At 33.9% G+C, this 26,484-nt stretch overlaps 1 protein-coding gene across 6 annotated transcripts in view; it reads left to right on the top strand.

The window, feature by feature from the left end:
• Window positions 1–870: 870 nt before the first annotated feature.
• The window catches only part of LOC136418091 (coiled-coil domain-containing protein AGAP005037), a 90,500-nt gene continuing 64,886 nt past the window's right edge, over window positions 871–26,484 (top strand). For 2 of the 6 annotated variants that reach the window (XM_066404025.1, XM_066404023.1), the window contains exons 1-3: window positions 871–1,130; window positions 4,086–4,256; window positions 16,797–16,844. In XM_066404025.1, the coding sequence (XP_066260122.1) occupies window positions 4,139–4,256; window positions 16,797–16,844 (166 nt within the window). In that variant the 5' untranslated portion in view covers window positions 871–1,130; window positions 4,086–4,138. Of the gene's footprint in view, window positions 1,131–4,085; window positions 4,257–7,922; window positions 8,428–14,415; window positions 14,744–16,796; window positions 16,845–19,025; window positions 19,203–26,484 lie in introns of those variants that run through there. The other 4 variants (XM_066404028.1, XM_066404030.1, XM_066404026.1 and 1 more) reach the window with 4 other exon arrangements.

Below are 26,484 nucleotides of genomic sequence, written 5' to 3'. Positions count from 1 at the left end.
AGAACCTATTTCTAATGCAGAATTTTTGTTGGGTAAAGAAATATATTCGAATTTCCAACAATTAAGGTTCGTGATATTCCCGAGGAACGCGTATGGGTTTGCTTGCATGAAAAAAATATGTCACTACTGTTAATATGAACTCAAAAATACAACTCAATATGAAATAAGATATTTCCAATAATTTGTAACATCCCTACCCCATTAGAAAATTAATTTCTAAACTCAAAGATCAATTAACTAAAACACAAAAGGTGGTTTCCTTCCGTTTGCAACTTGGGGTATTATCATATAAATGGAAAATTGAAACGTGAGGGCCACAACTAGAACGGATAGACAATACGCTGAAACGTTCCAATTAAAGTTCTGTAAATTGGCAGTTTTGTATTGGGATAAATTAGTTTTGAATAGGGGATTTTTAGATGATCATATCGCATTACAGAAAATTTTGAATTTTACATTAATGCAATAAATCAGAGTTGCAGTGTATGTAAAATACGCCAAGAACCAATACTCATTTGAGACACTTACATATATTTATTTAATAGTTTTTGAGATGTCAAATTTATTTCTCAATAACGATGAAAGCGTATTTATGTAGGATAAAGATCCTTCGCCATTCCATCAGGAAAACTCAAACTCGAGCAAATTTTCTATAATTTTTATGCATTTTTTAGACATTTGCTCCAAAAATCGCCTAAGACCTGAAATTTCAAAACCCACCCCCATCGAAGACAAACGTCACATTATCCCGGGCACTCCCGCAACCTCCCCCGAGCCTTAAGGGTAGGTTAGGGCGTTCACCCTGCGACTGTTTCGAAAGCGCGCCGCACCACCTCCAGCGGCGTTGCTATCGATTATCCTGCTCGCAGTTACGTCACACAGGATGCTGCGGGTCCATCGGATCCCTATCTCGGCCCTTCGCGAGTTCCGACGTTCTTTTGCGACACAACAAAACCCTTCATTTCACCCCTTTATTTGCGTGTAGTAGTTGTTTCCATATTAATCATCATCGACATGTAAATATCGCGCACAATCAACTCTTGTAGGTAGTCTAGAGACCCGCCTTTAACCTTATCTTGTAAATGTTTGTGTCTTGCCCCCTTTGCACCCCCAGATGTTGCATATACCATGTAAGTATCTCTGTAGTGTTGTAGAAAAATGGTCGTGTTTTCAACATCTGAAGTAGTTAATTTTTGAGCTAAGACTCAACTGAACTTCCTTATTAATGTAATTAGATCGTTCTCAATTCCATCCTACTCCCACGTCAATTTAATATCTTACCCTTGTTAAAGCTGAGTGAGGTGACGCCCTAAGCCTCATTGACCCTATTAAATCTAATGTTATTTCAATGTCGCTGTAGGAAATTTTAGAGATTTGCCCAATAGTGTTAGAATCTAACCCAAAAGCTTCAGCAATTATCGCCCAAAAAGAGCTTTTAAAAACGTTTTTTTTTTTTTCGTTTTAAATTCTGTCCTTTAAATTATTTTCTAAATTGAGGCTTTGAAGACGACAAGAGGCATTTGCCTGCTCGTTTTCGCCGAGAGCTTATTGATTTTATTGAGATGGATCGGTTATTGGGGTTGGTGATTATACGTTTTAAGTGCTAAAGCAGTCTATGATAAATGGGCTTAAAAAAATACTACAAAAATTTGCTTGGAGTTGACGAGGTTAATGGGAAATCATATTATGCTTGAACGACTTTCTTTTGGAACCAAAGATTCGAAAATAAGTGTAGATGGAAATCATAATTAGAACTAACCTTTCAATTTAATAACGGCTGGCTCCTTCAAGCTGTCAATCGTTTTGACGTTTGACTGCCGCCTTCTTCTGGAAATTGTCAAAAGTTCATGACAGTCTTCTGGCTAATGGCGGTGTTTAAAAAAAAATGTTATTTAGAAATTTTCGTTGAAAATATCAGATTTGATAACAATAACATTCGGTTAACAAAACAATTGAAAAGCAACAGTATCAGAGCCTACTCGCTATTATAAGCTTACATGTTATTGTTTAAATCAGTTTTCACCCCTGTCGCATAATCGGAGTTATTTCAAAAACGAAGTTTCTCGAAAATTGACAAAAATAAACAAAAAGTATAAAATTGAATTTAAGTCGCTTTATGTTTCTCCCAACTAAAGATGTCAACCAAAGAAAAATATTTTACAACTTTTGTTGTTCGATTTTAATGATTGAAATACAGTTTTTTCGAATTCTTGAAAACATTTTCTGAGGCCAATATCTCAGCAACCATAGACATGAGAAAGTTTCATATGAAAAATCGACTTGCCTTAAAGTCTTCTACATGCACCTGATGTATGCTCATTATATTGCGAATCACTCGGTACAAATCAATGTAAATCATTAGAATTAGTTTAGGACAATTTTAATGATTTTTAAGTACCGTCTTGGTGTCGATTTATTTGTCTTTTTGATTTGTGTCTCTTTTGGTTTAATATTGAGGCTTAAAAAGGAAATAACTTTCAGTTTTACGTGCTGTAATAAAGAATAGAAAAGTAGGTTGTTTATGTTGCTCTTAAGTTCGAAGTATTGGACATATAGTCAATCCACATTTTAAATCAAATGCGCTGTAAACAAAAATGTCGAATGATTTAGATTCGGCTTCTTGATTGTCGCGTTGTTATTGGTCCAGTGAATATTTGATTTATTGCTGTTGACCACCGATCACGTGCTTTTGTTTACATCAAGGATACCTTAAATACACTATAGACAAATAACTCTAAAGCGAAATTCTCTTTTTAAGATATTGCAATATTTTTTCGTTGTACTTTAATTTTCTTACCGGCTGTAGACATACCAGGAGAGAACGAGTATATTTTTCTATGTAATATGACATAACAAAATCAAACTAGGCAAATTATGCCACATCATTCTGGATTGCCCTGTGTCTGGAAATTCACACATACTTTAAGCCTTACAATCTAATGAAGGCCATTCCACGACTTTTGCGTCTATCTGAGCATCATTGTCTCTGTTAAAAATTCTTATATTTCAAACCCAACGAGAGTAAGTTCCCCTATACTATTCAAACTTTCTATCAAGTTTTATTCAGTCAGCTTGTTTGTCATCTTATTTGTACATAAAGCTCCAGGTCACCATTCTTTTCCATATTCGTTAAACTGAATGCAGTTCCTGCAAAACATCAGACCATCTGTTTACAACCATCAAGTTCTTTGATAAACCTGTCATTATCATGCAAAGCTGACGATAAAATATTGCGTACATACTATGCTTGATCAAGTCTGAGTCTTGTGAGATGAGAACCTGGAGTTTTGTGTACAAACAAGACTGCGAATGAGTTGACTACGCCCAAGAGAGTAAAATTTTGAACAGCGTGCCAGCAGGATTTTTATTAGTCTCGGTATTTTTCTCAGAAGAGGCAAAATAAAACGTTACGTGCAGACGAAGCTGTAAGACTAATTAAAATAAAACAGTTTAAAAGAAGTAAGATCTTTTAGATGCAATTTCTTCCTATATTTTTCCCTTCTTCTTAGCCAATTTCTTTGGTTTTCTATTCAGCTTTCCTTCATTTGTTACTTTCATATTCAAGTTCATTAAGTAAGATAGAGCTTCTATGGAATTATTGTAACATTCTCTTTGTTGTTTAATTTCTTCAGTCTTTTTTAATTTTTATACACAAATTTGCTCATTTCCTCCGATATTCCTTACTTTTAATTCATGCAGTTTTTTTATGAATTGATCACAGAAAAACAAAACTTAATAGTCAAATTAATCGAGATTTTCGTCTATATCTACCTTCCAATACTCGCAGAACTTTCATATATAGCTTACCAATTTGCCCTTTAAACCATAACATGAATTCCCCTCCTACAATCATCTCATCTGACCCACTTTTGCCTAATTTCACCTTACCGTATCGATTCACCCATTCAAAATTTAAAACATTAATGCCGTTTCTGCCCTACGAAGCAGGACTTCGAGGTGTAGGAGTTGTGTGGGCGAAATACGTATTGTAGAGCCCCTTTAGCAAAAATATTGCTCACTTTATACTGCATCCCTTTAAATTTCCTTTCCTTTTTTCGAATTAAAGTAATATTTTTGATTTGCAGATTTCCTCGGAATGTGCTAATAAACTATAAAAGACTTTAAACAAACTGTCACTATGTTGATTCGATGGAAAAACAAAGACAAAGACAAAGACAAGTGCGACAAGTCCTCCTCGAATCAAAAGCAGAGCTCTTCTACGTCAAAGAAGAAAAGAAAATTCGGCAGAGACGGAGGTAAGTGGTAATTATAGACTTTTACAGAAGTTTGCCACTATGTTGATTACTACCATTCATCATCAGTTTTGGCGAGGCGAATGTTTCAAACCTACATAACCCATCCAAACATGATGTACATGCAACTTTTTTAATGCATAAAATTGGGAAATTTCTAAATTTACCCAATGCAGCACTCATAAAGCCGCATTGAAACGCCAATGTCCATTTATAAAGTTGGACGCTGTCCAGCGTGTCAGCGAGCCCTGTTCGGCCAGTTAAAGTGCCCCAAGTCTATGTTTCATGGCGTAGAATTTTAATGGGGAGTGGACTATTTCGTTGGGATGTTGAGATTTAAACGTATGTAACGGAAGTTTTGAGACAATCTTAAACGGATGTTTTGGGAATATATATATTTCAAAACTGTTCTGACATCTTAATCGTACAAATTCACAAACCTAAGTTAAATGATGGATAAAAGTGCACTATCTTTCATGGTTTGCAGTTTAGTTTGAATTTGCCTTACAAGACTTTGGACAGAGATAACTTCTATTTCATTGAACGGTTGTGTTGTAGGATTTACCAAAAGATTTTACGATACAGCTGTTCTTTTCCTTACATACTCAACATTCCATAAAATCAAAAAATGGGTCTTACCTAAGGCACACTTAAGGGGTTAATTTTTTGGGTCCTTAGTTGGGACGTTGTGGTATTCTAACAATTCTCTTGGGATTTTGATTTAGTTGCAAGACATTGCCAGCCAAAATTAGTTGATTTAGTAAACCAGCATCATACCAATGATGAGGTTATTTTTTGGCCAGGCTTCGTTTCTTGTCATTATGCCAGAATTACATGGGACAGGTTAGGACAGCAGAACGTCCCATGTGTAGAAAAAAAAATTGCTTCCCAAATGGACGTGAAGCAAGTTCCATTCAAATTCTATTAAAGAATATCTCAAAACTTTCGTTTCATATATTTCATATATCAAAAAAATTTGATTTTTTAAAAATGTGGATAAATCTGGTTCTGAATGTAGAATTTGGATAAAAGAGCCAAAAATCTGAAATTCTGCCCTAAGAATTATATGATTCCTTAAAAGTTAGAAAGCCAATGCAGTATATTTTCACACACTTTTTGTGTCACATTTTTCAATATGAAACATATTTCAGAAGGGAAATTGCTTTGGGATTAGTGTTATGGTTCATAAAATTTTATTATATGTAATTTTATCTTCATTATACTGATTTAGATACTATAAAGTTCCTAAGGAGCTTCAATGCTGAAAGCTCATTATTATTTGAAGTTTATGTTCAGGACCGGAGAACCACTTGAACCTTACAATTTTGATATTCAAAAGAGTCTTTATATGCGAAGGTTTCTTTAAAGGTTTCTTCTTTTTTTTTCAATGGAAAGCATATAATGTTAGATTTATTCGATCTCCAAAACATGATTATTTTATTTTTCATCATCTCAAAAGTATGAAAATTTCCCTTTCATTAACATTTCAAATCTGGATCATCGAATTTTAATCTCCTTCGCGTTCAAAAAGAAGTTTAAAGAAAATTCAGGAGGTATCTCAATTTATTTGTCCAGGATGATTGGAATTTTCTAAATATTTCTAGTTCAGTACAAGACCTAAAATATGGATCTGGGCAGTGGAAGGTGGAAGTCCCTCAAAATAATTCTTCCTTATATCTCGAAATGCTGCTAAAAATTGGATCTGGGAACCGTTTCAAAACAATTTTAGTGAAAATTCAATGAAGAGAGCTATAAAATAAAAATAGCAATGAAAAAGTAAATTCAGAAGTGGAATGTGCTTAAATCTAAGTAGAGGCAGCTTTCTCTTGAGAGTCTATATTGAAATCAAATTTGCAGAATTTATTTTTCCAGAAACTGGAAAACTTATTAAATATATTTTATCACTTTTTCTTTCTTTGACCGTCAGTTAAATGTTTGGAGAGATCGAGTTACAATCTTGAAAAAACATCTGTATAATTAAAGCGCTCTTTTAAATATTCTCATTCATAATCAATTAATTTCTTCACTATAAAAAATATAAATATAATTAAAAATATAAATTTAGCTATTCATGTTCATCAGCCATCACTTAGATATGTAGAAATTCCTCTTTTGTCATTAAGTTTTTCAAATTTACATTTATATCCTTGTAGAATTATTTAAATTTTGGGAATATTTCTAATTCAATCCTGATATTAACATGTGGATATGGTATGAAAAACTAAAGCATAGAAGTGAATATTCTGTAAAGATTCTAACCTGGATCTACCTCAAAAATTCTACCATTCCAAGATTAAAATAATTTTTTCCACATATTTTGGATCAATGTTGATATTGAGTTTTGAAGAAGTAGTCCCTTCTGAAAATCACTTCCCTTTGGAAAATGAAGTATAGTGGTAGTGTATTCTGGATTCTAGTCTTGAAATTGAATTTTGAATGGAAGAGGCAAATTCCGAAGTGAAAGTTGCTCGAATTTGAAGTGCCGCAGCTCGTCATAATGAAGCCCTTTAGAAGTTAAATTTTCATAATCTGGATAAAATTCTGTATAGGATTTAAGATTACAAGTTAACTCTATTTATTAAGAATTTGATGAGTAACTTTTAGAAATAAGAATAAATATAATTGTATTATCAAAATTTCTATATGTAGAAGTATCTACAAATTTATATAAACAGTTCTGAAACGTAGAAAATTAGGAAATTTGATACTTGAATTTAAACAATGTTTGCAGTCAAAGATCAAAAGGATATTTGTGTTTTACTGGAACTTTTTACTGTCCTCAAAAATCTGAATACCGAATAGACAGGACGAGACCTTATTTCCAAAGTATTATTTTTGAAATGTTAAGCTCAAATGGGTCTAAATGGCGAAAAACCTCAGTTCTCCAATTCAAAATTGATTTTCTCAGTATATCCGATTAGTTCATTTAAAAAAATATACTTCACCCTATATGATTTACCCTATATGTTTTATGTTGAGAGAAAAAACTTTTTGGAATGGTTCCAGTGATGGTGCAAAATTTTCGTAAAAACAGAATTTTTCTAATTCTGAATATTCCGGATCAAGAAAAATTTTCATAATGAGAAAAAAGAAATCCACGCCAGCAGAATTTGCAACGGTCTGAACACATAACATTTGATATCACAATATTTTGTGATCTTTAGTGATGTTTTAGTGGCGGTGTTTTTTTCTTGTTAGTCCAAATTACGTCGATTCTGCAATATAGAAATTTGAGATTGATCACCAAAAAAATCTTGGATATGGAAACTTTCAAAACTAAAAAAGGAGAGTTCGCAACAACACCCTTGATAAAAAAAAGACAAATCAGGACTTTTTACTTTTCTTTATACTATTCTTTCTTTATAATTCAACCTGAAAAGTTGCAAACTTACTTTAGGTGTAAAAATCTGAATAAATCTACCCCAGAAAACAACCCCCATGGCCCATATCAATTCCCAATAAACGATTTTCCATGTTAGCGTGCCGGTTGGTAAATTGTTATACCGAGAGTTGTACATAAACATATCGGCCCAGTCAGCCCACACCGATAACCCAGTTAATTTCTCAGGTGAAACATGTGGCCCACGCCCATGCGCACTTTTGAGCATTAAGTTTCACTCCCGACAACACGGAGTCTGGGGTGTCTACCCTCCGGTGGCACAACAACAGGTATCGCTCGAAAAGTTGCCACTTTTTCCACCCCCAAGACCGGGAAACTTCGGGGGTGTTTGTGAGTGAAATGTGCATCATACAATCCAAGATTGTGGCATGCGTAAAAATATCCCTTCGTTTGAACTTTCGCTTTTTTTGTATCTTCTTTATGTCAGTTATATTCAGAAAATGAGCTTATATTGGATTTTATTCCTAACTTCAAATCAAATCAGGAAAGCTTCGTCAAACCCCAGCCATTAAATTAATTATTATGCCCGAGCTCAAGTAGGAAAACTTGGAAATTTTGGTAATTCCTTAAAGTAACGAAAGCGGGCTAATCCGAACACTTTAAACTTTTCAAAGCTGCCGTTTGAGTTTATAACGAGAAATTCTTTGGATATTGATTTCCTCCTCAACTCTTTAGTCTTAGTTGCCATGTGCTCAAAGCAAGTGCCACTATAGTTGAACTTTTTAGGAATTTTCTAGGTAATGTTCGTGTGGAAGCAATGTGTGTCTGTAAGAGGTAAGTGTGAAAAAGTAACAATTAAGGCGTTGCAGCAAGTAGAAAGTAATAAATATAATTTCGTTTCCAAGATGTAAAAAACAGGGAGTATAAAGTTGCAATGAAATGGCAAAAGTACTTAGCAATCTATGTCAATGTTTTTAGTGGGGTTTCTAATCTTTGAGAATATGTAGAAGCAGTTCCTTAAGCCTTTAAGTAAATCGCTTGTTAAACTTCTTACGTTCAGAAAGCATAGAGATGTCCAACATTTTTTTAAATTTTACAGCAGTTTTATTATAATATGCCCTCAATCACATATTTTTTTAAAATATCTAATTACTTAATTTAATAAACATAATCATATTTATTATATTATATTATTCATAATCATCCCTAACTGAGGAAAAGTATTTGAAATGCACTTGCGAAAATGCCCCCACCATAAGCTACAATATTTCAATTAAAACCAATATCTGATAATTCATATGATTCCTTACAAGAATAAGCTCTAGGCCGCTTTATTTAAATATTCTTTGGATTACTTCAAAGCGAGTGTCGGGAGAAAGTGTTATTTTTTATCTCTATTTAACGTTATGCTATAAACAAACACTATATGATTGAGGGCAATGTAACTATAGATGTTGATGTATGTATTTACATAATAACTATGGAATCATATGCAAATTTAGGACCAATCTATTATTATGCGGTTAACTTTAACCTCAAGATACCAAGAAGCTGATCAATAATCGAGCCCAATTTCAATGTTTCTGTGAAAATTAGCCTGTCTATAACAATTTGTAATTGCTACTACTGGACCACTACTACTGAGGGATAGTTATCGTGGTCCGTGAAATAAGGACACAAAAATACGTTCCTCCTCCTGTGTCTTGGAGAATGACCCTAACTAATCTAATTACAGTAGCCCAATATTAATATTCTTACCACAAATATGAACTAGAGAGAAAGGGAGAGAAATAGGTTTTAGTTCAGTGATTGTACTTATTGTTAGTTTGGGATAGGAGAGGTTTCGCAGATGTTTGAAAGGAAAATATCATCTTCCATCTTTTAAACTAGACCGGTAAATAGCCATCTATAAAACATAACTTATGTCTTAGATTTCATCGAAGAGTAACCTTTTTTTTTTTGTTGAGTAATAGCGCTTTCGCTGTTGATCCCGCGCTGACAATCGAGGAATATCCCCATATCGTATTTTAGACCCGAAGGTCACGTTATATAATAATATCAAGATAACCTGCCAGAACTACATGACAAGGAGAATAAAGTATCCAAAAAATTATCTGTCCGTTCGTATCCGTGTTTTGGAGGCTTTGGGGCCGGCCTAAAAGGATGGCTGTCAAGGGAAATGTGAGAACTGAGCTGAAGCTGGAACTTCGCTTATGATCCCTTATTTATAACGATTTCTCTTTCGGGGGGTGAAAGTGAATTAGTATAATCATTGAATTAGAAGTATTTTAATCTTTCGGGAAAGCAACAATGGGGAGAAAGCCAGTAACATTTTTCATGCTTCTGAGCAAAAGGAGAAGATAGGGGGAGACAAGAAGATACTTTCAAACGAAATCTGAAATCTGTTTAAAGGTGACAAGGGGTCACTGCATATTTTTGCTTATATATTAATTGGATGAAAGTAAAGTCTGTTTTGAGGGGGAAACTCAAACCATGATATCCCTACCACGGTTGTTCAAAAATATAATATTTTAGCAGGAAAAAACTTAATTATTTCTGTTGTGAAGTAAATTTGAACCACTGTGTGATCTGGATTGGAACTCTTCGATTTCCAGGTCTAATAACTCGTCTTATTGAGTTTACGTTTTCATGGCTGGCCTGGCACAAGAGCAGAATCAACCCTTAGGGTGAGAAAACCAATATCTGAAGACAAGGAAAACCGTTTTGCATTTATCACTTTTAGATTTAACCTTAAAAAGGGAGGGGGGGTCAGCAGCTCTATAAGGATGAATGCAAGTGGTAACATAAATTGTAATACACAGGGAACAAATATTTATCGTTGGACTGAAAGTGGTATTGGACTGGAATTCATGCATCCAGCACGTTTCTGCTATTATCCAATGATTACGATGCTCCAGGGACCAGCATGAGCGCGATAGCTATTTTCCCCAGAGGTGATATTGGTGGAAATATTTTTATTGCTGTCAGAGGAGAGGGAATAAAGCGAGTAAATAGCGAATTTCTTTACCTTAGTGCCATAACACCTTTGTTTTGCGAAGTCGAGAAGATTGTGATTATTTTCTACATTGCAATAATTGGATTACATGGGCTGTGGCTGTCCATAAAAAAATGGAACATTAAGCAACAACGCATTACTTAAAAATATTATCATTTCTTTTTGAAAATTTCACTTTGTGAATCCCATATTTCTTCAAAGAATTTCGACATTTCTAGTAGTAGTGATATCAGTAGCCTTTCTCATTCCGGGAAGTTACACATATTCCAAAAGAAGGGCTTCACTTATGCAATTTTTTTGAGTTTTTACCCTCTTTTCAACCCCTTTTTAGGACGATTTTGATTTCTGAGAAGATACTTGTCGATCCCAGAGATACTATTACTGCTATTACTTATTATCGACATTTTTATTTCTATTAAAACCAATTACCTTTTCATCGTATAAAATTTTCTAAAAATTACCTTGCTTTTATGAATTTTTGGACCTTTTAATCTTTTTTCAAATCTTATTTGCTACGACTATGATTTATGAAAAATTTACTTACGAATCCAACTATAACTACTATAGTAATAATCAACGTTTCTAACTCTGCAAAAATTAGTGGCAGTTTCTCGATTTCATGTAATTCTAGAGAACTACATGCAATTTTCTGAAGAAAAAGCCTTTTTGCGTAATGATCTTCGATCTTTGAGCTCTCATTAAATTCAGTTTGAGACCTTCCCGTTGAAATTTACATGCAATACATTGATATGTTAATCTCAAACTGATTAGAGAATCTGCGACATTTCTAACTAAAAAAACCAGTGATGTTTTCTATTCTACAAAATAACATACGATTTTTTAAAGGGTTTAAATTGTGTCTTTTTGCGTAATTTTGTTGCACATTCAACTCCTTCATTAAATGATATTTGGAACAACCCTAATTTTTAAAATAAATTGACGTGTTACGCCCAGATTTACTAGAGAGCACTTGACACTTCGTGACAATGGATTTTCAAATTGGCTATCTTAAGTAAAAGTGGCGGGGAACCTTCAATGTAATTAACATATCATGATTATCGGCGATTTTCAATGTGAATAGCTCTTATCTTTGAGAAAGATAATTTATGAGTTTTTTGAAAATTGAAGAATATATGTTTTTTAAAATGCCTATTTATATGTACGTTGTGTATCGATGCAAAAGTGTATAATTTGTTTTTTAAGATTGGTGCAAAATATAGGATACCGATTAATCTAAAAAGAAAAAATCTAATTCTTCTCCACTTTTTAAATCTTTCAATTCTAATGAGAACGCTAAAGTACGCGGGAACCACACTGCATAAAATTGTCTAAACTCGGTTTTAAAAAACCCAGAAGTTGTTCAGATGTATGCAAAATTTGTTAAAATATGTGAAAGTATATATTTGTAGTATCTATAAAATTGCAATTAAGAAATTTAAATTCCTTGCTATTCCAGAATTACTAAAAAGACTTCGTGAATTGATAGCAAAAACGCATAAACTCATTCATACACTCACTGTCTAGTCTAGATTCTTACCAAATATCCTAAACCAATTAGTAAACATTTGAATAAATTTAAAAAAAAATTAGGAGATATAGATTGACTAAAATCTCACGTTGATAAGTTTAGTTTATTCACGAAAGTTCTAGTTGATAAAACACATTCAATTGCCAAAAGTATGCCTGAAAATAGCGTCAATCTTGGACATCGCGCTAAATTAAATATAAACAATATAATAAAATTATTGAAAGTTTATGCGAGGACGACTTATCGCCAATATCTAATAATAATTATCAGGAAAAGCATGGGATAGCAATGGGATCCCCAATGTTTCCTATATCTATTAATTTGTTAATGAAAAATTTTCAATCTAATCACGTTTAATATTACAATTTTAAACCTTTATGTGACTGGAGATATATTGATGATGTTTTTTTTAATATGCGAGCATGATAATAATCGTTTGGATTATTATCATGCTCGCATATTGAATTACTACTTCAACCGTCCAATTATGGTAAAAAAGAGGATTGTAAAATATCTGTGTGATCAGGCAAAATTAATATGCAATGACCCAAATTTCAATGTCGACAGGACATACATAGAAATTGTTTTATGTGAAAACAAATATTCCAGTAATTTTATAGACAAGTGTTTCCATAATTTCGAATAGCCTGTAATGAGGCGAAATCAAAATAAACCTATTATTAGTTTTTTTTATTCCATACATAGCAGATATTACAGATATTATTAGAACAAATAATTAGGAAATAAATTTGATTAAGCAGTTTAAATAAATAAGTTAAGCAGTTTTTAGGGTAGAAAATACGCTACGTTCAAAACTAACAAAGAAGAAAACATAAAGCAACATTAAATATAGAGAGTTATACAGGGTGTCCATGAATAACTTCAACAAAATGAAAGGGGCGATTCTATGTACAAAATTATGAAAAAAAGTTCCTATCAACTTGTGCCCGGAAATGCTTTTACCGCTCTTTAAAGATGGCGACCTAAAAAAGGATTAGACGCTCTCTAAACAAGAGACTAATATTATGATATAATGTTAATACGATTAATAACTATTGACAAATGTGTCATTGTGTGTCTTTGGTTCCGATTTAATTAACTTAAAAGTAAGATTAAAGTTTATTATTCAAATTGTCGGTCACCGAATTAATACACAATCTATTAGTTTACGTTTGTTTATAAAATGGTTTCATTTACTAATGAAGAATATGCGGATATGCACTTAGTCTATGAAAATAGTAAATATCATTGTTAATTCGTGTATCAAATTTGAAGAGCAGATCTAAAGTAGTTTTAGAGTAATTAATAAAAAATCCGTTTTTAGGCTGCAATCTTTAAAGAGCGGTAAAAGCATTTCCAGGCACAAGTTGATAGGAACTTTTTTTCATAATTTTGTTTGTAGAATCACCTCTTTCTTTTTATCGAAGTTGTTCTTGGACACCCTGTATATTATTATTCCATTTTAACAAAATGTATTTTTGTCAAACTACTGTTTTCTAGACCACTCTGTAACTTCTAAAACATTTTTAAAAATTATGAAAAACTGAATAACTTTTATGTTAATTTTTTTCTAAATCTTACGGTTTTTGAGATAAGCTAATGGACCATCTTACGGGGACCACCCTGTACCTAAATATTATATCATTGATTATTTTTTATCCCGAACCACTAGACGTCCGTAAGAACATGTGTCCCTGGGGTGATAAAATATGACGACCATCATCAATTATTCATATGTCATATTGTTTTTGGCTCTCACATAATAACTCACACGTGAGGATTCGCCCTAATGTACTTGCCCTACATCTAAGCACGTAACCCAATACGAAATTTTGTGACGTTTCGCCCTTAACCACCCCTATCGGCCTCTAACGGGGTGCAGTAAAAGCAGGATGTTAGGGAGGGACGAATTCGCGCAAAAATCCAGTCATGCGGTGCTTCTCGCCCTTTGCAGACCGCGTCTTTTGTTTTTGTTCTCTCATTTTTTCGCGCCCTTTCGAATTTCAGTCGGGGGTTGAAAGAGCCGCTTTTAGTTTCCAGTTTTAGCCCGGCAGATGGGAGATTTCGGGATAATGTTCCAAATAGGGACATTAAAAGTTATGTCACATATTGATTTACAACCAACTGTAGCACGAAATCAAACAATACAAAGGCCTTTGGCCTGTATGATGTGACCTAAAAATGAAATATGCGACTTTTGCGGTGTTTATATGAAAGAGACCACCCCTGTTTGTCCATATTGTTCGGGGCTGCGGTTCACACTGTTGAAAGTTTATTGTTTCAGAACTTTGCGTGCAGCTCAGTGTTAATTTTCTCGAAATTCTAATTGGCAATTATCGTCGTCTCTTTCTCAAAAAACCATCATTAATGGATTGGTGCTAAATCGGGCGTGAAGTCACAAATGTCCCATCCAAATTTACCTCGGACTAGGATATAATTTTATTCGGACCCCACTCTGCAGGCCAGACTAGGAAGAGTTTAGTTTTAGTTCTTTTCGGTCCTCTGTCGCGTTAATTTAAGAATCAAGTAGGAGATGTGCTCAAGATGCAGCCGATGTTGCAGGAATAGCTTTCAGGATGAAGACAACCTATCGGATGAGTGTTCAGGTAAAATTTTCATGGATTCTTGACTTATAAACAAACTGTGATTCGAGATATCTCTTGTGGTTAATCCCAAAATGACTTAATTGCAGCTTAAAGCTGACCTAAGAAATTGGATCTAAATATCATAGATATAGCGGTTACAGAAGGTTAAAAGCATGGTCTGAATTAAATTTTAGTATCGTTGTAAAATTTTCCCTGAAAACTAGAGAAGGAGACAACGAGATTTTATCTCTTTTTAACAGAAGAATAAATTAAAATGGTTTCCTACATAGTTTTTTGGTTTCCGTGGATATCTTTCAGGTAAACTTGCCTGTGCTTTGAGTAATTGACCTTTAAAAAGGTATCCGTGTTTACTTCTGAATAATGCCAACATTCAGCTTTCGTTGACGGGGTCAGATGTGTCACCGATTCTTTTATAGCTAATAATCCTTAAAGCTTCGTTAAAACTTTGTATGCCCACCTTTCATGAAGTATTTATCACGCAGAAGCGTACGAACATAAAATTTTTAAAATGTACTAAAAAGTTGTTTACAAATTGTTCTTTAAAGAAAATTGTTTTTCTCCCGTCTTTTTAACGACTGTCTTTTTCCTGCTACTATCTTTTTTAACAATTCATTTCCATTAAGAGATTAGTCCGCTTTTGATTTTTTCGTTCTACATATCTCAAGGTTTATTTAAAATTTACAAATTTGCAGAAATTAAAAAAACAGATCTGTAACAATAAATTATCTTGAAAAAACCTAATTTTCAAACATTTCAAACGTTTCTCAAAAGATTGGAACGCCAATGGTTTTTGGTAATTTAAAAACGTTAAGATTGGTTTAAGAAAGCACATTATTATAGTCCTTTCAATGAAATATCAGATCCGCATTACAATTAAATTACCATAGAAAATTAACTCAATTTAAAACTGTATAATTTTGAAGAATGGTATCTAATTTTTTAAAATTGCAACTATTTTCTAAAGCTTGATGCGTCACTGATTATTTCGTATTTTAGAAGCTTTCAGTTTCTTTAAAACCTCTAAAACATTTACAGCTTTATATGTAAGATCAGGGACGTACCAAGTCCCAGTTAAAAGGGTTGTTAAAAATTATTTATTGAAAATGTTTATTTTTAAAAAGTTATAACTGTGACTATCATTTGAAATTTATTACGCCACTGCTTATTTCACTGTTTAGTAGTCTTAAGAATGCGCTCCATGTAAAATTTTGGGCCGGACCAGGAAGAAACGCGAAAGGGTGCAAATTTTGCTTAAGAACCTATTAAGTTGGTGTATTAAGAGGTGCATAATTTAAAAAGTGATGTATCAAAAGTATGCCATAAATTATGTTATCAAGTTTAAGAAATAGCAAATTGTAAAGCAATTCTGGCAAATCTAAAATTGTAACTGTGTGATAAAGTTAATTAGTTCATCGTATGGTTGATGAAAAACTTCTTTGAAACCCCTGAAAAATGTTTTACTCTACTTGTAGATAGTCAGGTGCATATTAAGAATACATTTAAAACGGTATTATTATCATGCTAGAACCAAAGTTATGAAATAAAAAGGCGGAACAAACATACTCAAAAAATTAGTTTAGGAACTTTCAAAAATTTGTAATTGTCTTTGAATTCTCGTTTCCTTATTCCTTCATTTCAACTTTAACTACTTTAAGGCTTTGTTAAAAACATTAAAACTTTCAGAACTCTTCATGAAAAATCATATCCGTCGTTTGTACATAATCAAATTCGAAATGTATCATTATAGCTTTAAACTTTTAGGAATATTATGTATGTATGTATCAGGATATGTTTATCCTCCTTTCATCAAGTTTAAATTATTTTTTTGTAGCTGCAAATGCGATTACTAAGAATTTTCTCCGTCATTTTCCCTACAAAATTCAATCGACAATAAAAGCATACATAAACAGAACTCATCAGGCAGAAGTACTGAATAAAACCTCAGATAACACGGTTCATTTTCCACATAGCACCCTTGCAATTTATATCAAACACCGAAACTGGATATGAGGCTTACAAGTCCATATATTAAAACAAGCTTTCTTATTTCCAGAAGAAGAATGGAACTCGGATGGCAAGTCGGGGAGAGGGAGCGATGGGGGTAAGTCCTACATTTTGAACAAAAATTCGTGCGCATAAATCACTACTAAATTCTCATGATTCTGTGAGAAGACCATATGAGGCTTTTATTAACCGTTGAGTGGGTTCATTCCGAGTCACTCGAGCTATTTAACCTGCTCTACTGGGTCTGCTCTATAATATTTACGGCTCTACAGTAATCCAATTTGCGTTAAAATGCTGCATTTTGCTCTGCAGGATCGCAAAATGTATCTTTCCTAATTTTTAATCGAATACCTTCTCATTTTCGTTATTTTTTAGTTAACGAACACTCGCAGCGCTCAACATCGACCTAATATCGTCGTGTAATTAGCACTCTTGATTCCAAACAAAGCCACCTTTCACCCCTTTTTCTGCTCTCATTGTTTCAGCCCTCTTAGCAGTTTTAACCCCGAGGGAAGGGCAAATAAACATCACATCAGGGAGCTAATATGCAATTCACGGTGCAACAGGGGTAGTTTTGCCCTTAACTTTCAGCTCAAATATTATACGTACGTCTTAAAGTGAATCACAATTAAGGTGTCTGGAGAAGAAACTGGGACAATGCAGGCAAGCAAAAAGGAGGCAGGGCGTAAATATGAGCTTTTAAGGCCCGGAGGAAAATTTCAGGACCGGCAGCATAATGTGGAAGATAAATTGATCGCTCTTTTTTTTCGTTGTTTTGTATTGTGCCAGGCAAAAAGCTGAGCTCAGCTCGTTAATGTTTTCTTGGGGGAAAAAAGTATTAATTGGGTAAAAGAAACTGCAAGATAGATCAAGCTTTCGAGCAGCAGAAGGCTAATAAGTCTTGTTGAGACCTCAAAAAATTCCTCAAAACTTTTATTCTTCAGGTGATTCCTGTATATTTCTGAAGGTAGACCTTTTCCTGTCATCTGTAGATGAGTCTACTTGAAGCAATTTGGATCGGCATTTCTCTGAAGAAATTTCTAATTTTTTGATTAACATAGGATAATCTTCATACAATAGGTGAGGTGAATATGAGGATCTATATAACATCTGAAACTTTCCTTCTTTTCCACACTATTGATTTATATACATATGTATTCTTTGAGAGCCTTTCACATTGTTACAGAAATTCAACCCTTCATCTAGAGGTAATCTCCTATGATTTGGATGTGAAAAGTCTTTCAAACTAACCATGTTTGGCTGATTTTTGGGATTAAAAAATTCTCAACGTTAGAATTTCATTCTCTATTTGTTTTATACTAATACTGATAGTGATAGAAATTTCATCGTATGTAATATAACAAGTACAATGGAAATTATCGATTATTTTAGGACAACATGCATGAATGCAATTTGAGATGGAAAAAGCACGAATGAACGTAATGCTCAAATCATTTTTTTCTAATCTACAATGCATGAATGCATATTGGTCTTAAATTATCTAAGATTTTCAGTACACATCTTCCAAGAATAATTGAAAAGAATTTAATGAATCAAATAGTACATATTTGTAACACCTTTGTGGAATTTTTGACTTGTAGACATTAGTAGAAATTTTGTTGCAATAAAATTTGCTAACATTAATTTAACAAACCAAACAAAGATGCTTCTCTAAGCTTATTGTAAAATCTCAAAAACAATGTATAATTAATTTAGAAAACCATTAACTCAATTTATACAAAAGTACAGCATCAGTATCATTAAACGTAAATTAAACGTACTTTAATGACGCCGCTCCCTTACAAGCTAACGGAAGCTATTAGGGTGCTACTACATAAAATCACATTTTTCCTAATCGGATGTCCAATTCCATGTATGTTCCTCTCGAAACTTTTCCCTGTGTGTAGTAGCTTTAAGAGTAGGTGTTAGGCATTTGTGTATATATATAGGGCATTTTAGCGGTTACTATTAATTTCCTTTATTTTGTTTCTCTCTCGTTCTCGACGCGTTTCTAACAACTGCCATTAAACAAGAGTTGATATCTAATTACTGTCAAAATACAACTTTAGTATCGTTTTATTTGAACTTAAAATCCGTTTCTCTATGCAATAAATAGGGACATTCATCACTACCACTACGTGGCAACGCAGCCTTATTTCCAGATCGAATCCCCCTAAACACAAGTTCCCTTTTACCCGACTCAAGTTGCGACGTGCTGTCGCATTTCCCGCGTCGCCGACGTCGGGTTTTCGACCCGACGCCCGTCGTCATCGACGTCCCCCCTTATCTCGTGGCGTCGCACGCGCTTACTCATCTGTCGAACCATTCAAATATTCATTTTAGTGCATACCAGACCGCGATTACTCGTTTGTTTTCGTGTTTTAAGTGCGATTTTTAGTGTTTTCATCGAACTCATCCGGGATTTTCCAGAAGAGAAAATTCCAAGCTGATTGTGGTAAGAATTGGCTTTGTTTGACTAGGGTGCTGGCTTGTATCTAAAGCGCTTTGTGGGGTTTAGGTTCGATAAAAAGACGTTTTTAGATTCAATTTGCACGCATATAGAATACGTTCATCAATCACAATAATTAACTTTAAAGAAAACATGAAATTAAACTGAAAAAGAGAGATTGGGCAGCGTTTTAATAACGTACTGCAACCATTTATCTTCCAGTACTTTCTTCGGATATTTAATGTCACCAGCACCTTCAATTATGAGAGACCTCGAAAGATAAATTGAGGCTCAAATCCGCTTTTTTTTGCTACCACACCATTAATCAGCTGACCCCACAATAAACGTTAAACTTTCTACCTTCCACCCCCCGAAATCTCCCCAGTTTACGTCACACTACATCTTCAGCTTTGGACTTGGGGGCTCTTATGTAACGAATCAATTCCCATCATCTCGAATGTCTCAGGCAGTCAATACTAGGGCAGTGACGGGTTAATAGGAAAATAGAAAATACTTTTCTGGACCTAGGAATTTTTCGAAATTCTTATTTCTTCCATTTCTACTTTTTCTCCCCTATTTGTTTTTTTCTTAATTTCAAACATGAAAAGTTAAGCGTTCTAAACTCTAAACTATACAGCAAAATGTTGAAATTTTCGAAATCTGAAATTTCTGAAAACTATTAGCTTGAAACAAGGTTTGCTACACCACTGATCGCAGACTGATATATTGGGTCTAAGATTTTACTTTACAAATCAAAAAAATGAAAGGCGTACTATTGGGATAATATCTAGATTTTAACCGATAAATATTTAAATTTCTATTTTCTATTTTCCGAAAATTATTAGTTTCAAACAAACCTTACTACGCCACTGATTGTAATCTAGTAAATTTTCTACAAGTATTTTACAGATTCAGGAATATTTTCCATTTGATACATGAAATGTCAGACGCCCACCAGCCAGACTGATTTCTAAACTTTAATAGCAAAGTATGTATTCCCATTTTTGGAACTTAAATATTCTGAAAATTATTACCGTCCTAAAAAGTTTGCTACGCCACTGATTGTAATTTCATGTGAGAGTCTAAAAGTATGTTCTAAATTCAGAGAAATTTTCAGTTTCATAAATAAATCAGAGGCGTACCGGGTTGATTTCTAGATTTCAACTAATAAATATTGAAATTTCTGAAACTTCCATGTTCTGAAAATTGTCAGTTTCAAACAAAACCTGCTACATCATCAGCAGTCTGATAAGCTCACTGCAAGTATTTTGCAAATTTATGAAAATTTCTAGGTTGATAATGAAAAATTAGCGACAGACCAATTTGATTTTTGAACGTTCACAGCAAAATATTAAAATTTTTGGAACTTGAAAATTTTGAAAATTATCAGCTTTAAACGAACTACCAACGGATTGCAGTTAGATGATTTGACTCTACATATGTTATAGAAATTTCCTTTTTCACATCAGATAAATCACAGGCGTAATGATATGATTTGTGACCTTAATGACAAAATATTTCAATTTCTGAAACTGAATTTTCAGAAAATTATCCAATGTTTAATCAAATATTCTACGTCACTGTTTGTAGTCTGCCATATTGGCTCAAATTTTGTATCAAGTTCAAGAACATTTTATACTATGAAATTTGAAAAATCAAGGCGTACCAGACCAACGTCCCATCTTTAATATGGTAATATTATTTTTTATAAATTAAATTCTGAAAACTATTGTGTTTGAATAAATCATTGCACTCCACTTTTGATAGTATAATATATTGACGTGAAATAAGTGCAAAAATAAAGAAACTTTAAATTTCATTTATGAAAAATCAGAAACGTACTTAGAGAATTCGTAAATTTTAATATAAAATTATTCCAAATTCCAAAATTTGAACGTTCCATTTCTTGAGAAGTGTATTGCGTTCTACACCTCCTGGTTTTATCAGTGGGTTTTCAAATTGTACAGAACCCTTAAAGTATCCAATATACGGTACAACATGTTATAACGTATCGTGATATTTTTAGACCCAGCAATTTTCAGCAATAACGCTTTTAATTATTAACTTCTATGCTCTCAGAATTCCTTTCTCTACGTCACTATTGTCACCATGTTTATATAATAGTTTATCAAACTATTAAGGACCGATAGAGCTCAATATATACTAAGGCAAGTTTTTCTAGGCACGGTCTTTTAAATTGGAGCATATTATATATATATTTATCTTATGTGATATTTTTGTTGTTGCTGGTTCTTTGTTGTTTTAGGTACTGTGCTGCTTTTACTTGTTTAAAATGCATATTTTCAAATTACGGACAACTCTTATAGTGCTCAATAGGCACCAAGTTATTATCGTATCAAATTAGGCTCAGACCCAGCAATTATCAAAAATAATTATTTCCTCAATTTCGACTTTTTCGCCATGTTCCTTAATTAAAAAGTGGGGGCAGCTTCGCTGCTTTCTTTAGAGCGACATGATGAATTTTCAGATTTTAAAGAGCCTTTATAGCACAGGGTATACATTAAACCATTGGCGTATCACGATCTATTAATTTCGAGCCATTTCTATTTATTTTTCAATCGTGATAATATTGATTACCATCTGCAGCACTTGGAGTATTTTCCGAGATCTTTGAATAAATCTGGCCTCGATGGAAAATAATTTGGGTTATTATTTTAGAGATCGTAAAAAGTGTACTAAAACAGGATGACTCCACAAATGTAAAGAATGGTCTACAAATCTGGCTGTAACCGTTTCATATTTGCTTTGAATGCTCGTTACCGTGAAATGGGGCCATTACAATAATATAACTTGGCCACTTTTACAGCGTTTATAGTTTCAAGAGCATTTTTACCATTAAAATGTGTTATTTATAACTTTTCTATTATGATTTTGGGTGTAATTTTTGGCCCCCGTTTGTATTTGTCACGTTTTTGCTCTCTCATTCGTAAGCCTCCGGGATGAATTTTGAACCAAACTGCTTACACAATCAAGACTCTCCCTTTCGCCATTAAGCTCACTATTGGGTTTACTGACGTGAATATTACAGCATGGATTATTTTTAGTTTCTCCAGTATTTTGCATCGATAGTGTCGGATTCAGAATCCAGTATTATTTTCGGATGTTCCGTAGTTTATTCTAGCCGAGCCTCGTTTTATAAATAATATCTGTGTCAAAAGCAAATCACGCATTTAAATATCCGACACGGTTTGTTAAATTAGTGCCATTGTGCCATGAAGTAGAAGGTTGTGGTAAAGATTTAAAGAGGCAAAAACCATCAAATAAATGACATTTAATTAGGGAGCGAAAGGCAATTAATAGCGTCAATATCGTTAAGACCTAATCTAGATTTCATTTCCGGATTTATCTGGAAAGGGTCTACTGCTAGTTAAATTCAATTTTGCATTACTGCTTAGGAGAGGCCTCTATTCAGTTATTACTGGAGTTTAGAGGAAACACTATTTTAGGGGGAAATTATGCAGTTTGAAGCAAGCAAATTGGAAGGTAATCGATTTGGTTAAATTCTGGAACGAGCAATTCAAAGGGATTTGATGCTTCAATATCCAATTATATTTAAGCTGCTTTTCTGGACATAGCTGCAATATCATCAGAAAATCTCTCTTATCGACCTTAATCCAGGTTCCTTAGACTTAAAGCTGTGCAAGTTAAAACAATAAATTTTACTTTTTTGATGCTTCAGGTTCGAAATTTTGCTATGTGCGATATAGGTTTTCAAAACTGATCACCAAATTCTCAAATGTTGATATTTTTATGACATTTTAGTCTTTTCTTATGTTAAGAGAGGAGAAATGAGAAACCAAGACAGTTCAAAGCTTTCCAGATTGAACTAACCCTTTTCTCTCACAAATCCCTGATGTTTCAGGCTCTAAATGCCATACAGGTTCATTCAAGTTGGAGTTAACTGACACCCTAAACAAGTTACTATTAACCCACTCTATGCAGCAAAGGTCGTTTTGAGTGATGAATTCGTATATTTGGGTACTCTGGTATCGGCAAAGGTACAACTCTAATACTGATGCGTCGTTCACCTAGAGTAGGGTGGATTAAAAATGTTAGGTGAGGGTTTTAGGAGTAACTTGGACCATTTGATTGAATTTAGGAACAGAGAGCAACTCCGCATTTTCCTCAGTTTGAATGTTCCACTTATGCGTAGCGACGAGGATATCTGAAATGAATGGCAAATTTACTTGCACCATTACACCAGCTCTTCGGATTTAGATTTTGCCATCATAAATTTCGATGTTAAATTCGATAATATCTTGGATATTATAATGCTTGACGTCCTTATGTCATAGCTGCTTTGCTTGCTACAGCTACCTTTGCTGGAAACAACGATGTTCTGAGGATTTTCTGAGCTATTATATAATTATATATATTTATATATATATAATTATAGCATTCTGGATCTCACAGGGAGTTTTTTTAGGGAGACGTTTCAGAATAGAACAAGCACTTGGCTTATATTTTTGTAAACCTGTCAGTTTAAGGTTTATGGTGCAGACTTGCTTCAACAAAGACATGCTTTTGCTGTCATCATTGCCAAAGCCATAAAGTAATTTTTCAAGTCAGGTTGATGATCCATTCTTTGAGGTTGAGGAACTCCTTACAGGTTTCCAGAACTTCTAGACCTGACCCAGTATGACCTGTAGTATGACGTTTTTGGACATTTTGTCATTTCTGGCTCTGTCAACATCTCTGATTTCCAGGCAATTGTCCACTTCAGAGCGTTGTTTGGGGGGTTTCGATCTGTGGAGTCTCCCTGGTAGAGCGACAAATACACTGTGACTATAAAATTTGAACAAGATATAACTGATATTTTCAACATTTTGGCACTAACCAAAGGTATATCTGTGACAGGCGTTGTGGTCACAATGCGGGTTGGATAAACCTATAAACGTGCTACAATACAGAATTGTTTATAAACAACCGCCAAGGAAAACCTATTTAACATGAAAGGTTCTCTTTCATTACATAAACAGAATTAATCGGAAATTAAAAATAACCTAAACTCTAGCTCAGTGGCGGACGTACACACTTAATTAGGTAGTTTCATACCGGGTTCGGTACGTGAATTTGCTTTGTATCTAGGTCCACCCACATTCAAATCCGCCACGGACTGTAAAATAACAAATGGGACAAATAAGGATGAAAAATTACGATTTTTTAAACACAGTGATATGCCCATGTTTTAACGTAGATTAAGTGCTGTATATGTTTTCTATAATTTGAGAAACTATGCTATATAGGCAGGGACATATTTGTCACAATTTCGGATTTAGAAATGAGACGAAAAAAGTAACAATGGAAGAAAAATATTTTTTATGACCGAATCTAAAAACATTATGATACGCTAATTAATATTGCATATTGAGTTTGGTAAGGCTTATCCATTATTTGAAGAACATACATTTGAAGCCAGTACAACCAGATGTCTACAGAACGAAATGTTTAAAATAAGAGTCAGCCCATAATAAACAGTCAAATGGGACAAATAAATTTGAAAAATTACTTTATTTAGTGTATACTGAGTGCAGTAAAAGGTCTCTATATGTACTATAAAATATTGCTGGAGCTTTAAAACCTTTAAAAACAGCCGCCCTAAGCTGCAGTTCAATCGATATTATCACAAATGTCTTACCAAGTTCACACACTGCTAGAGCCCTATTTTTGCTTATTTTATTCCTCTCCCTGGAATGTCTCCAACATAAACCCGGATTTCTGGAGAGTTAATCTGAATTAAAGCAGCGGGAAATGTCACACGAGGGAATGGGGAAAAGGGGAAACCTTTTTGGAAACTTTTCCCTAGCAAACAAGACGAAGCCTGGAATATGAAGTGACTAAGCTATTTGCTTTAAAAACGTAACCTCATTTGACACTCTGTCAGTCCCTTCGCAAGCAAAATTAAACATATCATTATTCACCAAAAATCCTCATTCAAACATGCTTATCTCCTATGCAAACTTCCCCGAAACTGCTTCATTCCTGAAACTAAAATCTGAGGCTTTGGCGAGGGCGGATATAGGTCCTCTTAATGAGCAAATGTTTTTCCAATCGCCCTTAAGACCATGTTTCGTGGACAGTCATCAATTGTACCTACGAGAATTTTGGAATAAAGATATCGAAGATTTCCCGGAAAATACCCATGAAAATGATAGGCCTGCAGCCCTTAGGCGAATCCCATTAGAAGAAATTTTGCCTTCCTATGAGACACCTGCGGAGAGGGCAGTTGAAAAATCTGCATCTCAGGAAATGGTGATGCCTCAAAAAGAGACTGATCCTAGATATAAAATGATGCCAAAGACTTTTGCTCCTTTTAAGAACACTTTTATAAATCTGTTTGTGCCTGAATCCCCTACAGAAATTCAGCCAGAAGTTACACATAGAGCGAGGAAAACCAGGTCAGTTTGCTGCAGCCCTAAACCTTGCCCTTCAGAAGGTCTAGTAAAGGTTAATATTGGCAATATCACCATTAAAAAATTTGGACATCTCCAAGGAATCAATGTCTTGCATAACAACGTAAGCATAGACATCTTGCCCTGTTACAGAAGATCCATGACCTCCAAAGCTACGCATCATGGCCAAAGCCTCAATTGTTGGCAGTCTAATAGGGCTAAATATAAGTCCTCCTGCATCCTCAGACCTCAAACCAAGACTTCATATGATTTACTTATCACCAACTCTAGAAATTCTAGCCAGGATAATAAACATGAACCTCAAGGGCCTCCAATATTGTATGGAAATCTAGGGATGCATAAGAGCAAGTCCAAAGTGTTGAAAAACATTAATCAGTTTAAAGATGAGGAAATTATTTTACAAGATATTAAAGAAGAAAATGATATTAAAAGAGGCAAAAGTGAGATGGATCGCAAAATAACTACGTTGTTTTTGCCATTCACAAAACAGTATTCAATAAAGGTGTTTTTATGTAACAATTGCCATAAATATGAGAAAATTATTGTTCAAAAGTCTAGTCGGAAAAGTTTTTAAAAAATGTCCCAAAAGGAGAAAAATATTCAGGATTAATAAAGATCTGATGATGAAGAATGATTTAGTTGAAGAACACGGATCTGAATATGTAAACAAAAGTTCTCAGGATAAATCTAGTCTAGATGATTTTTATAATAGTGTTGTCGAATCGTTGAATACTCTGTGGAAGAAAATTGCTTGATAGGAGAAGGTTGATTAGAATGAGAAATAAATATTTAATCGAAGTTATTTGAGCAGAGAAATAATCAACTTTTGCGGATATTGCACTTTTAGTGACTCA

Source organism: Euwallacea similis, chromosome 32, assembly GCF_039881205.1.
Source record: "Euwallacea similis isolate ESF13 chromosome 32, ESF131.1, whole genome shotgun sequence".
Classification (NCBI taxonomy): domain Eukaryota; kingdom Metazoa; phylum Arthropoda; class Insecta; order Coleoptera; family Curculionidae; genus Euwallacea; species Euwallacea similis.
Note: the sequence above shows the minus strand (reverse complement) of the source record. Positions and strands in the feature narration are given on the sequence as shown.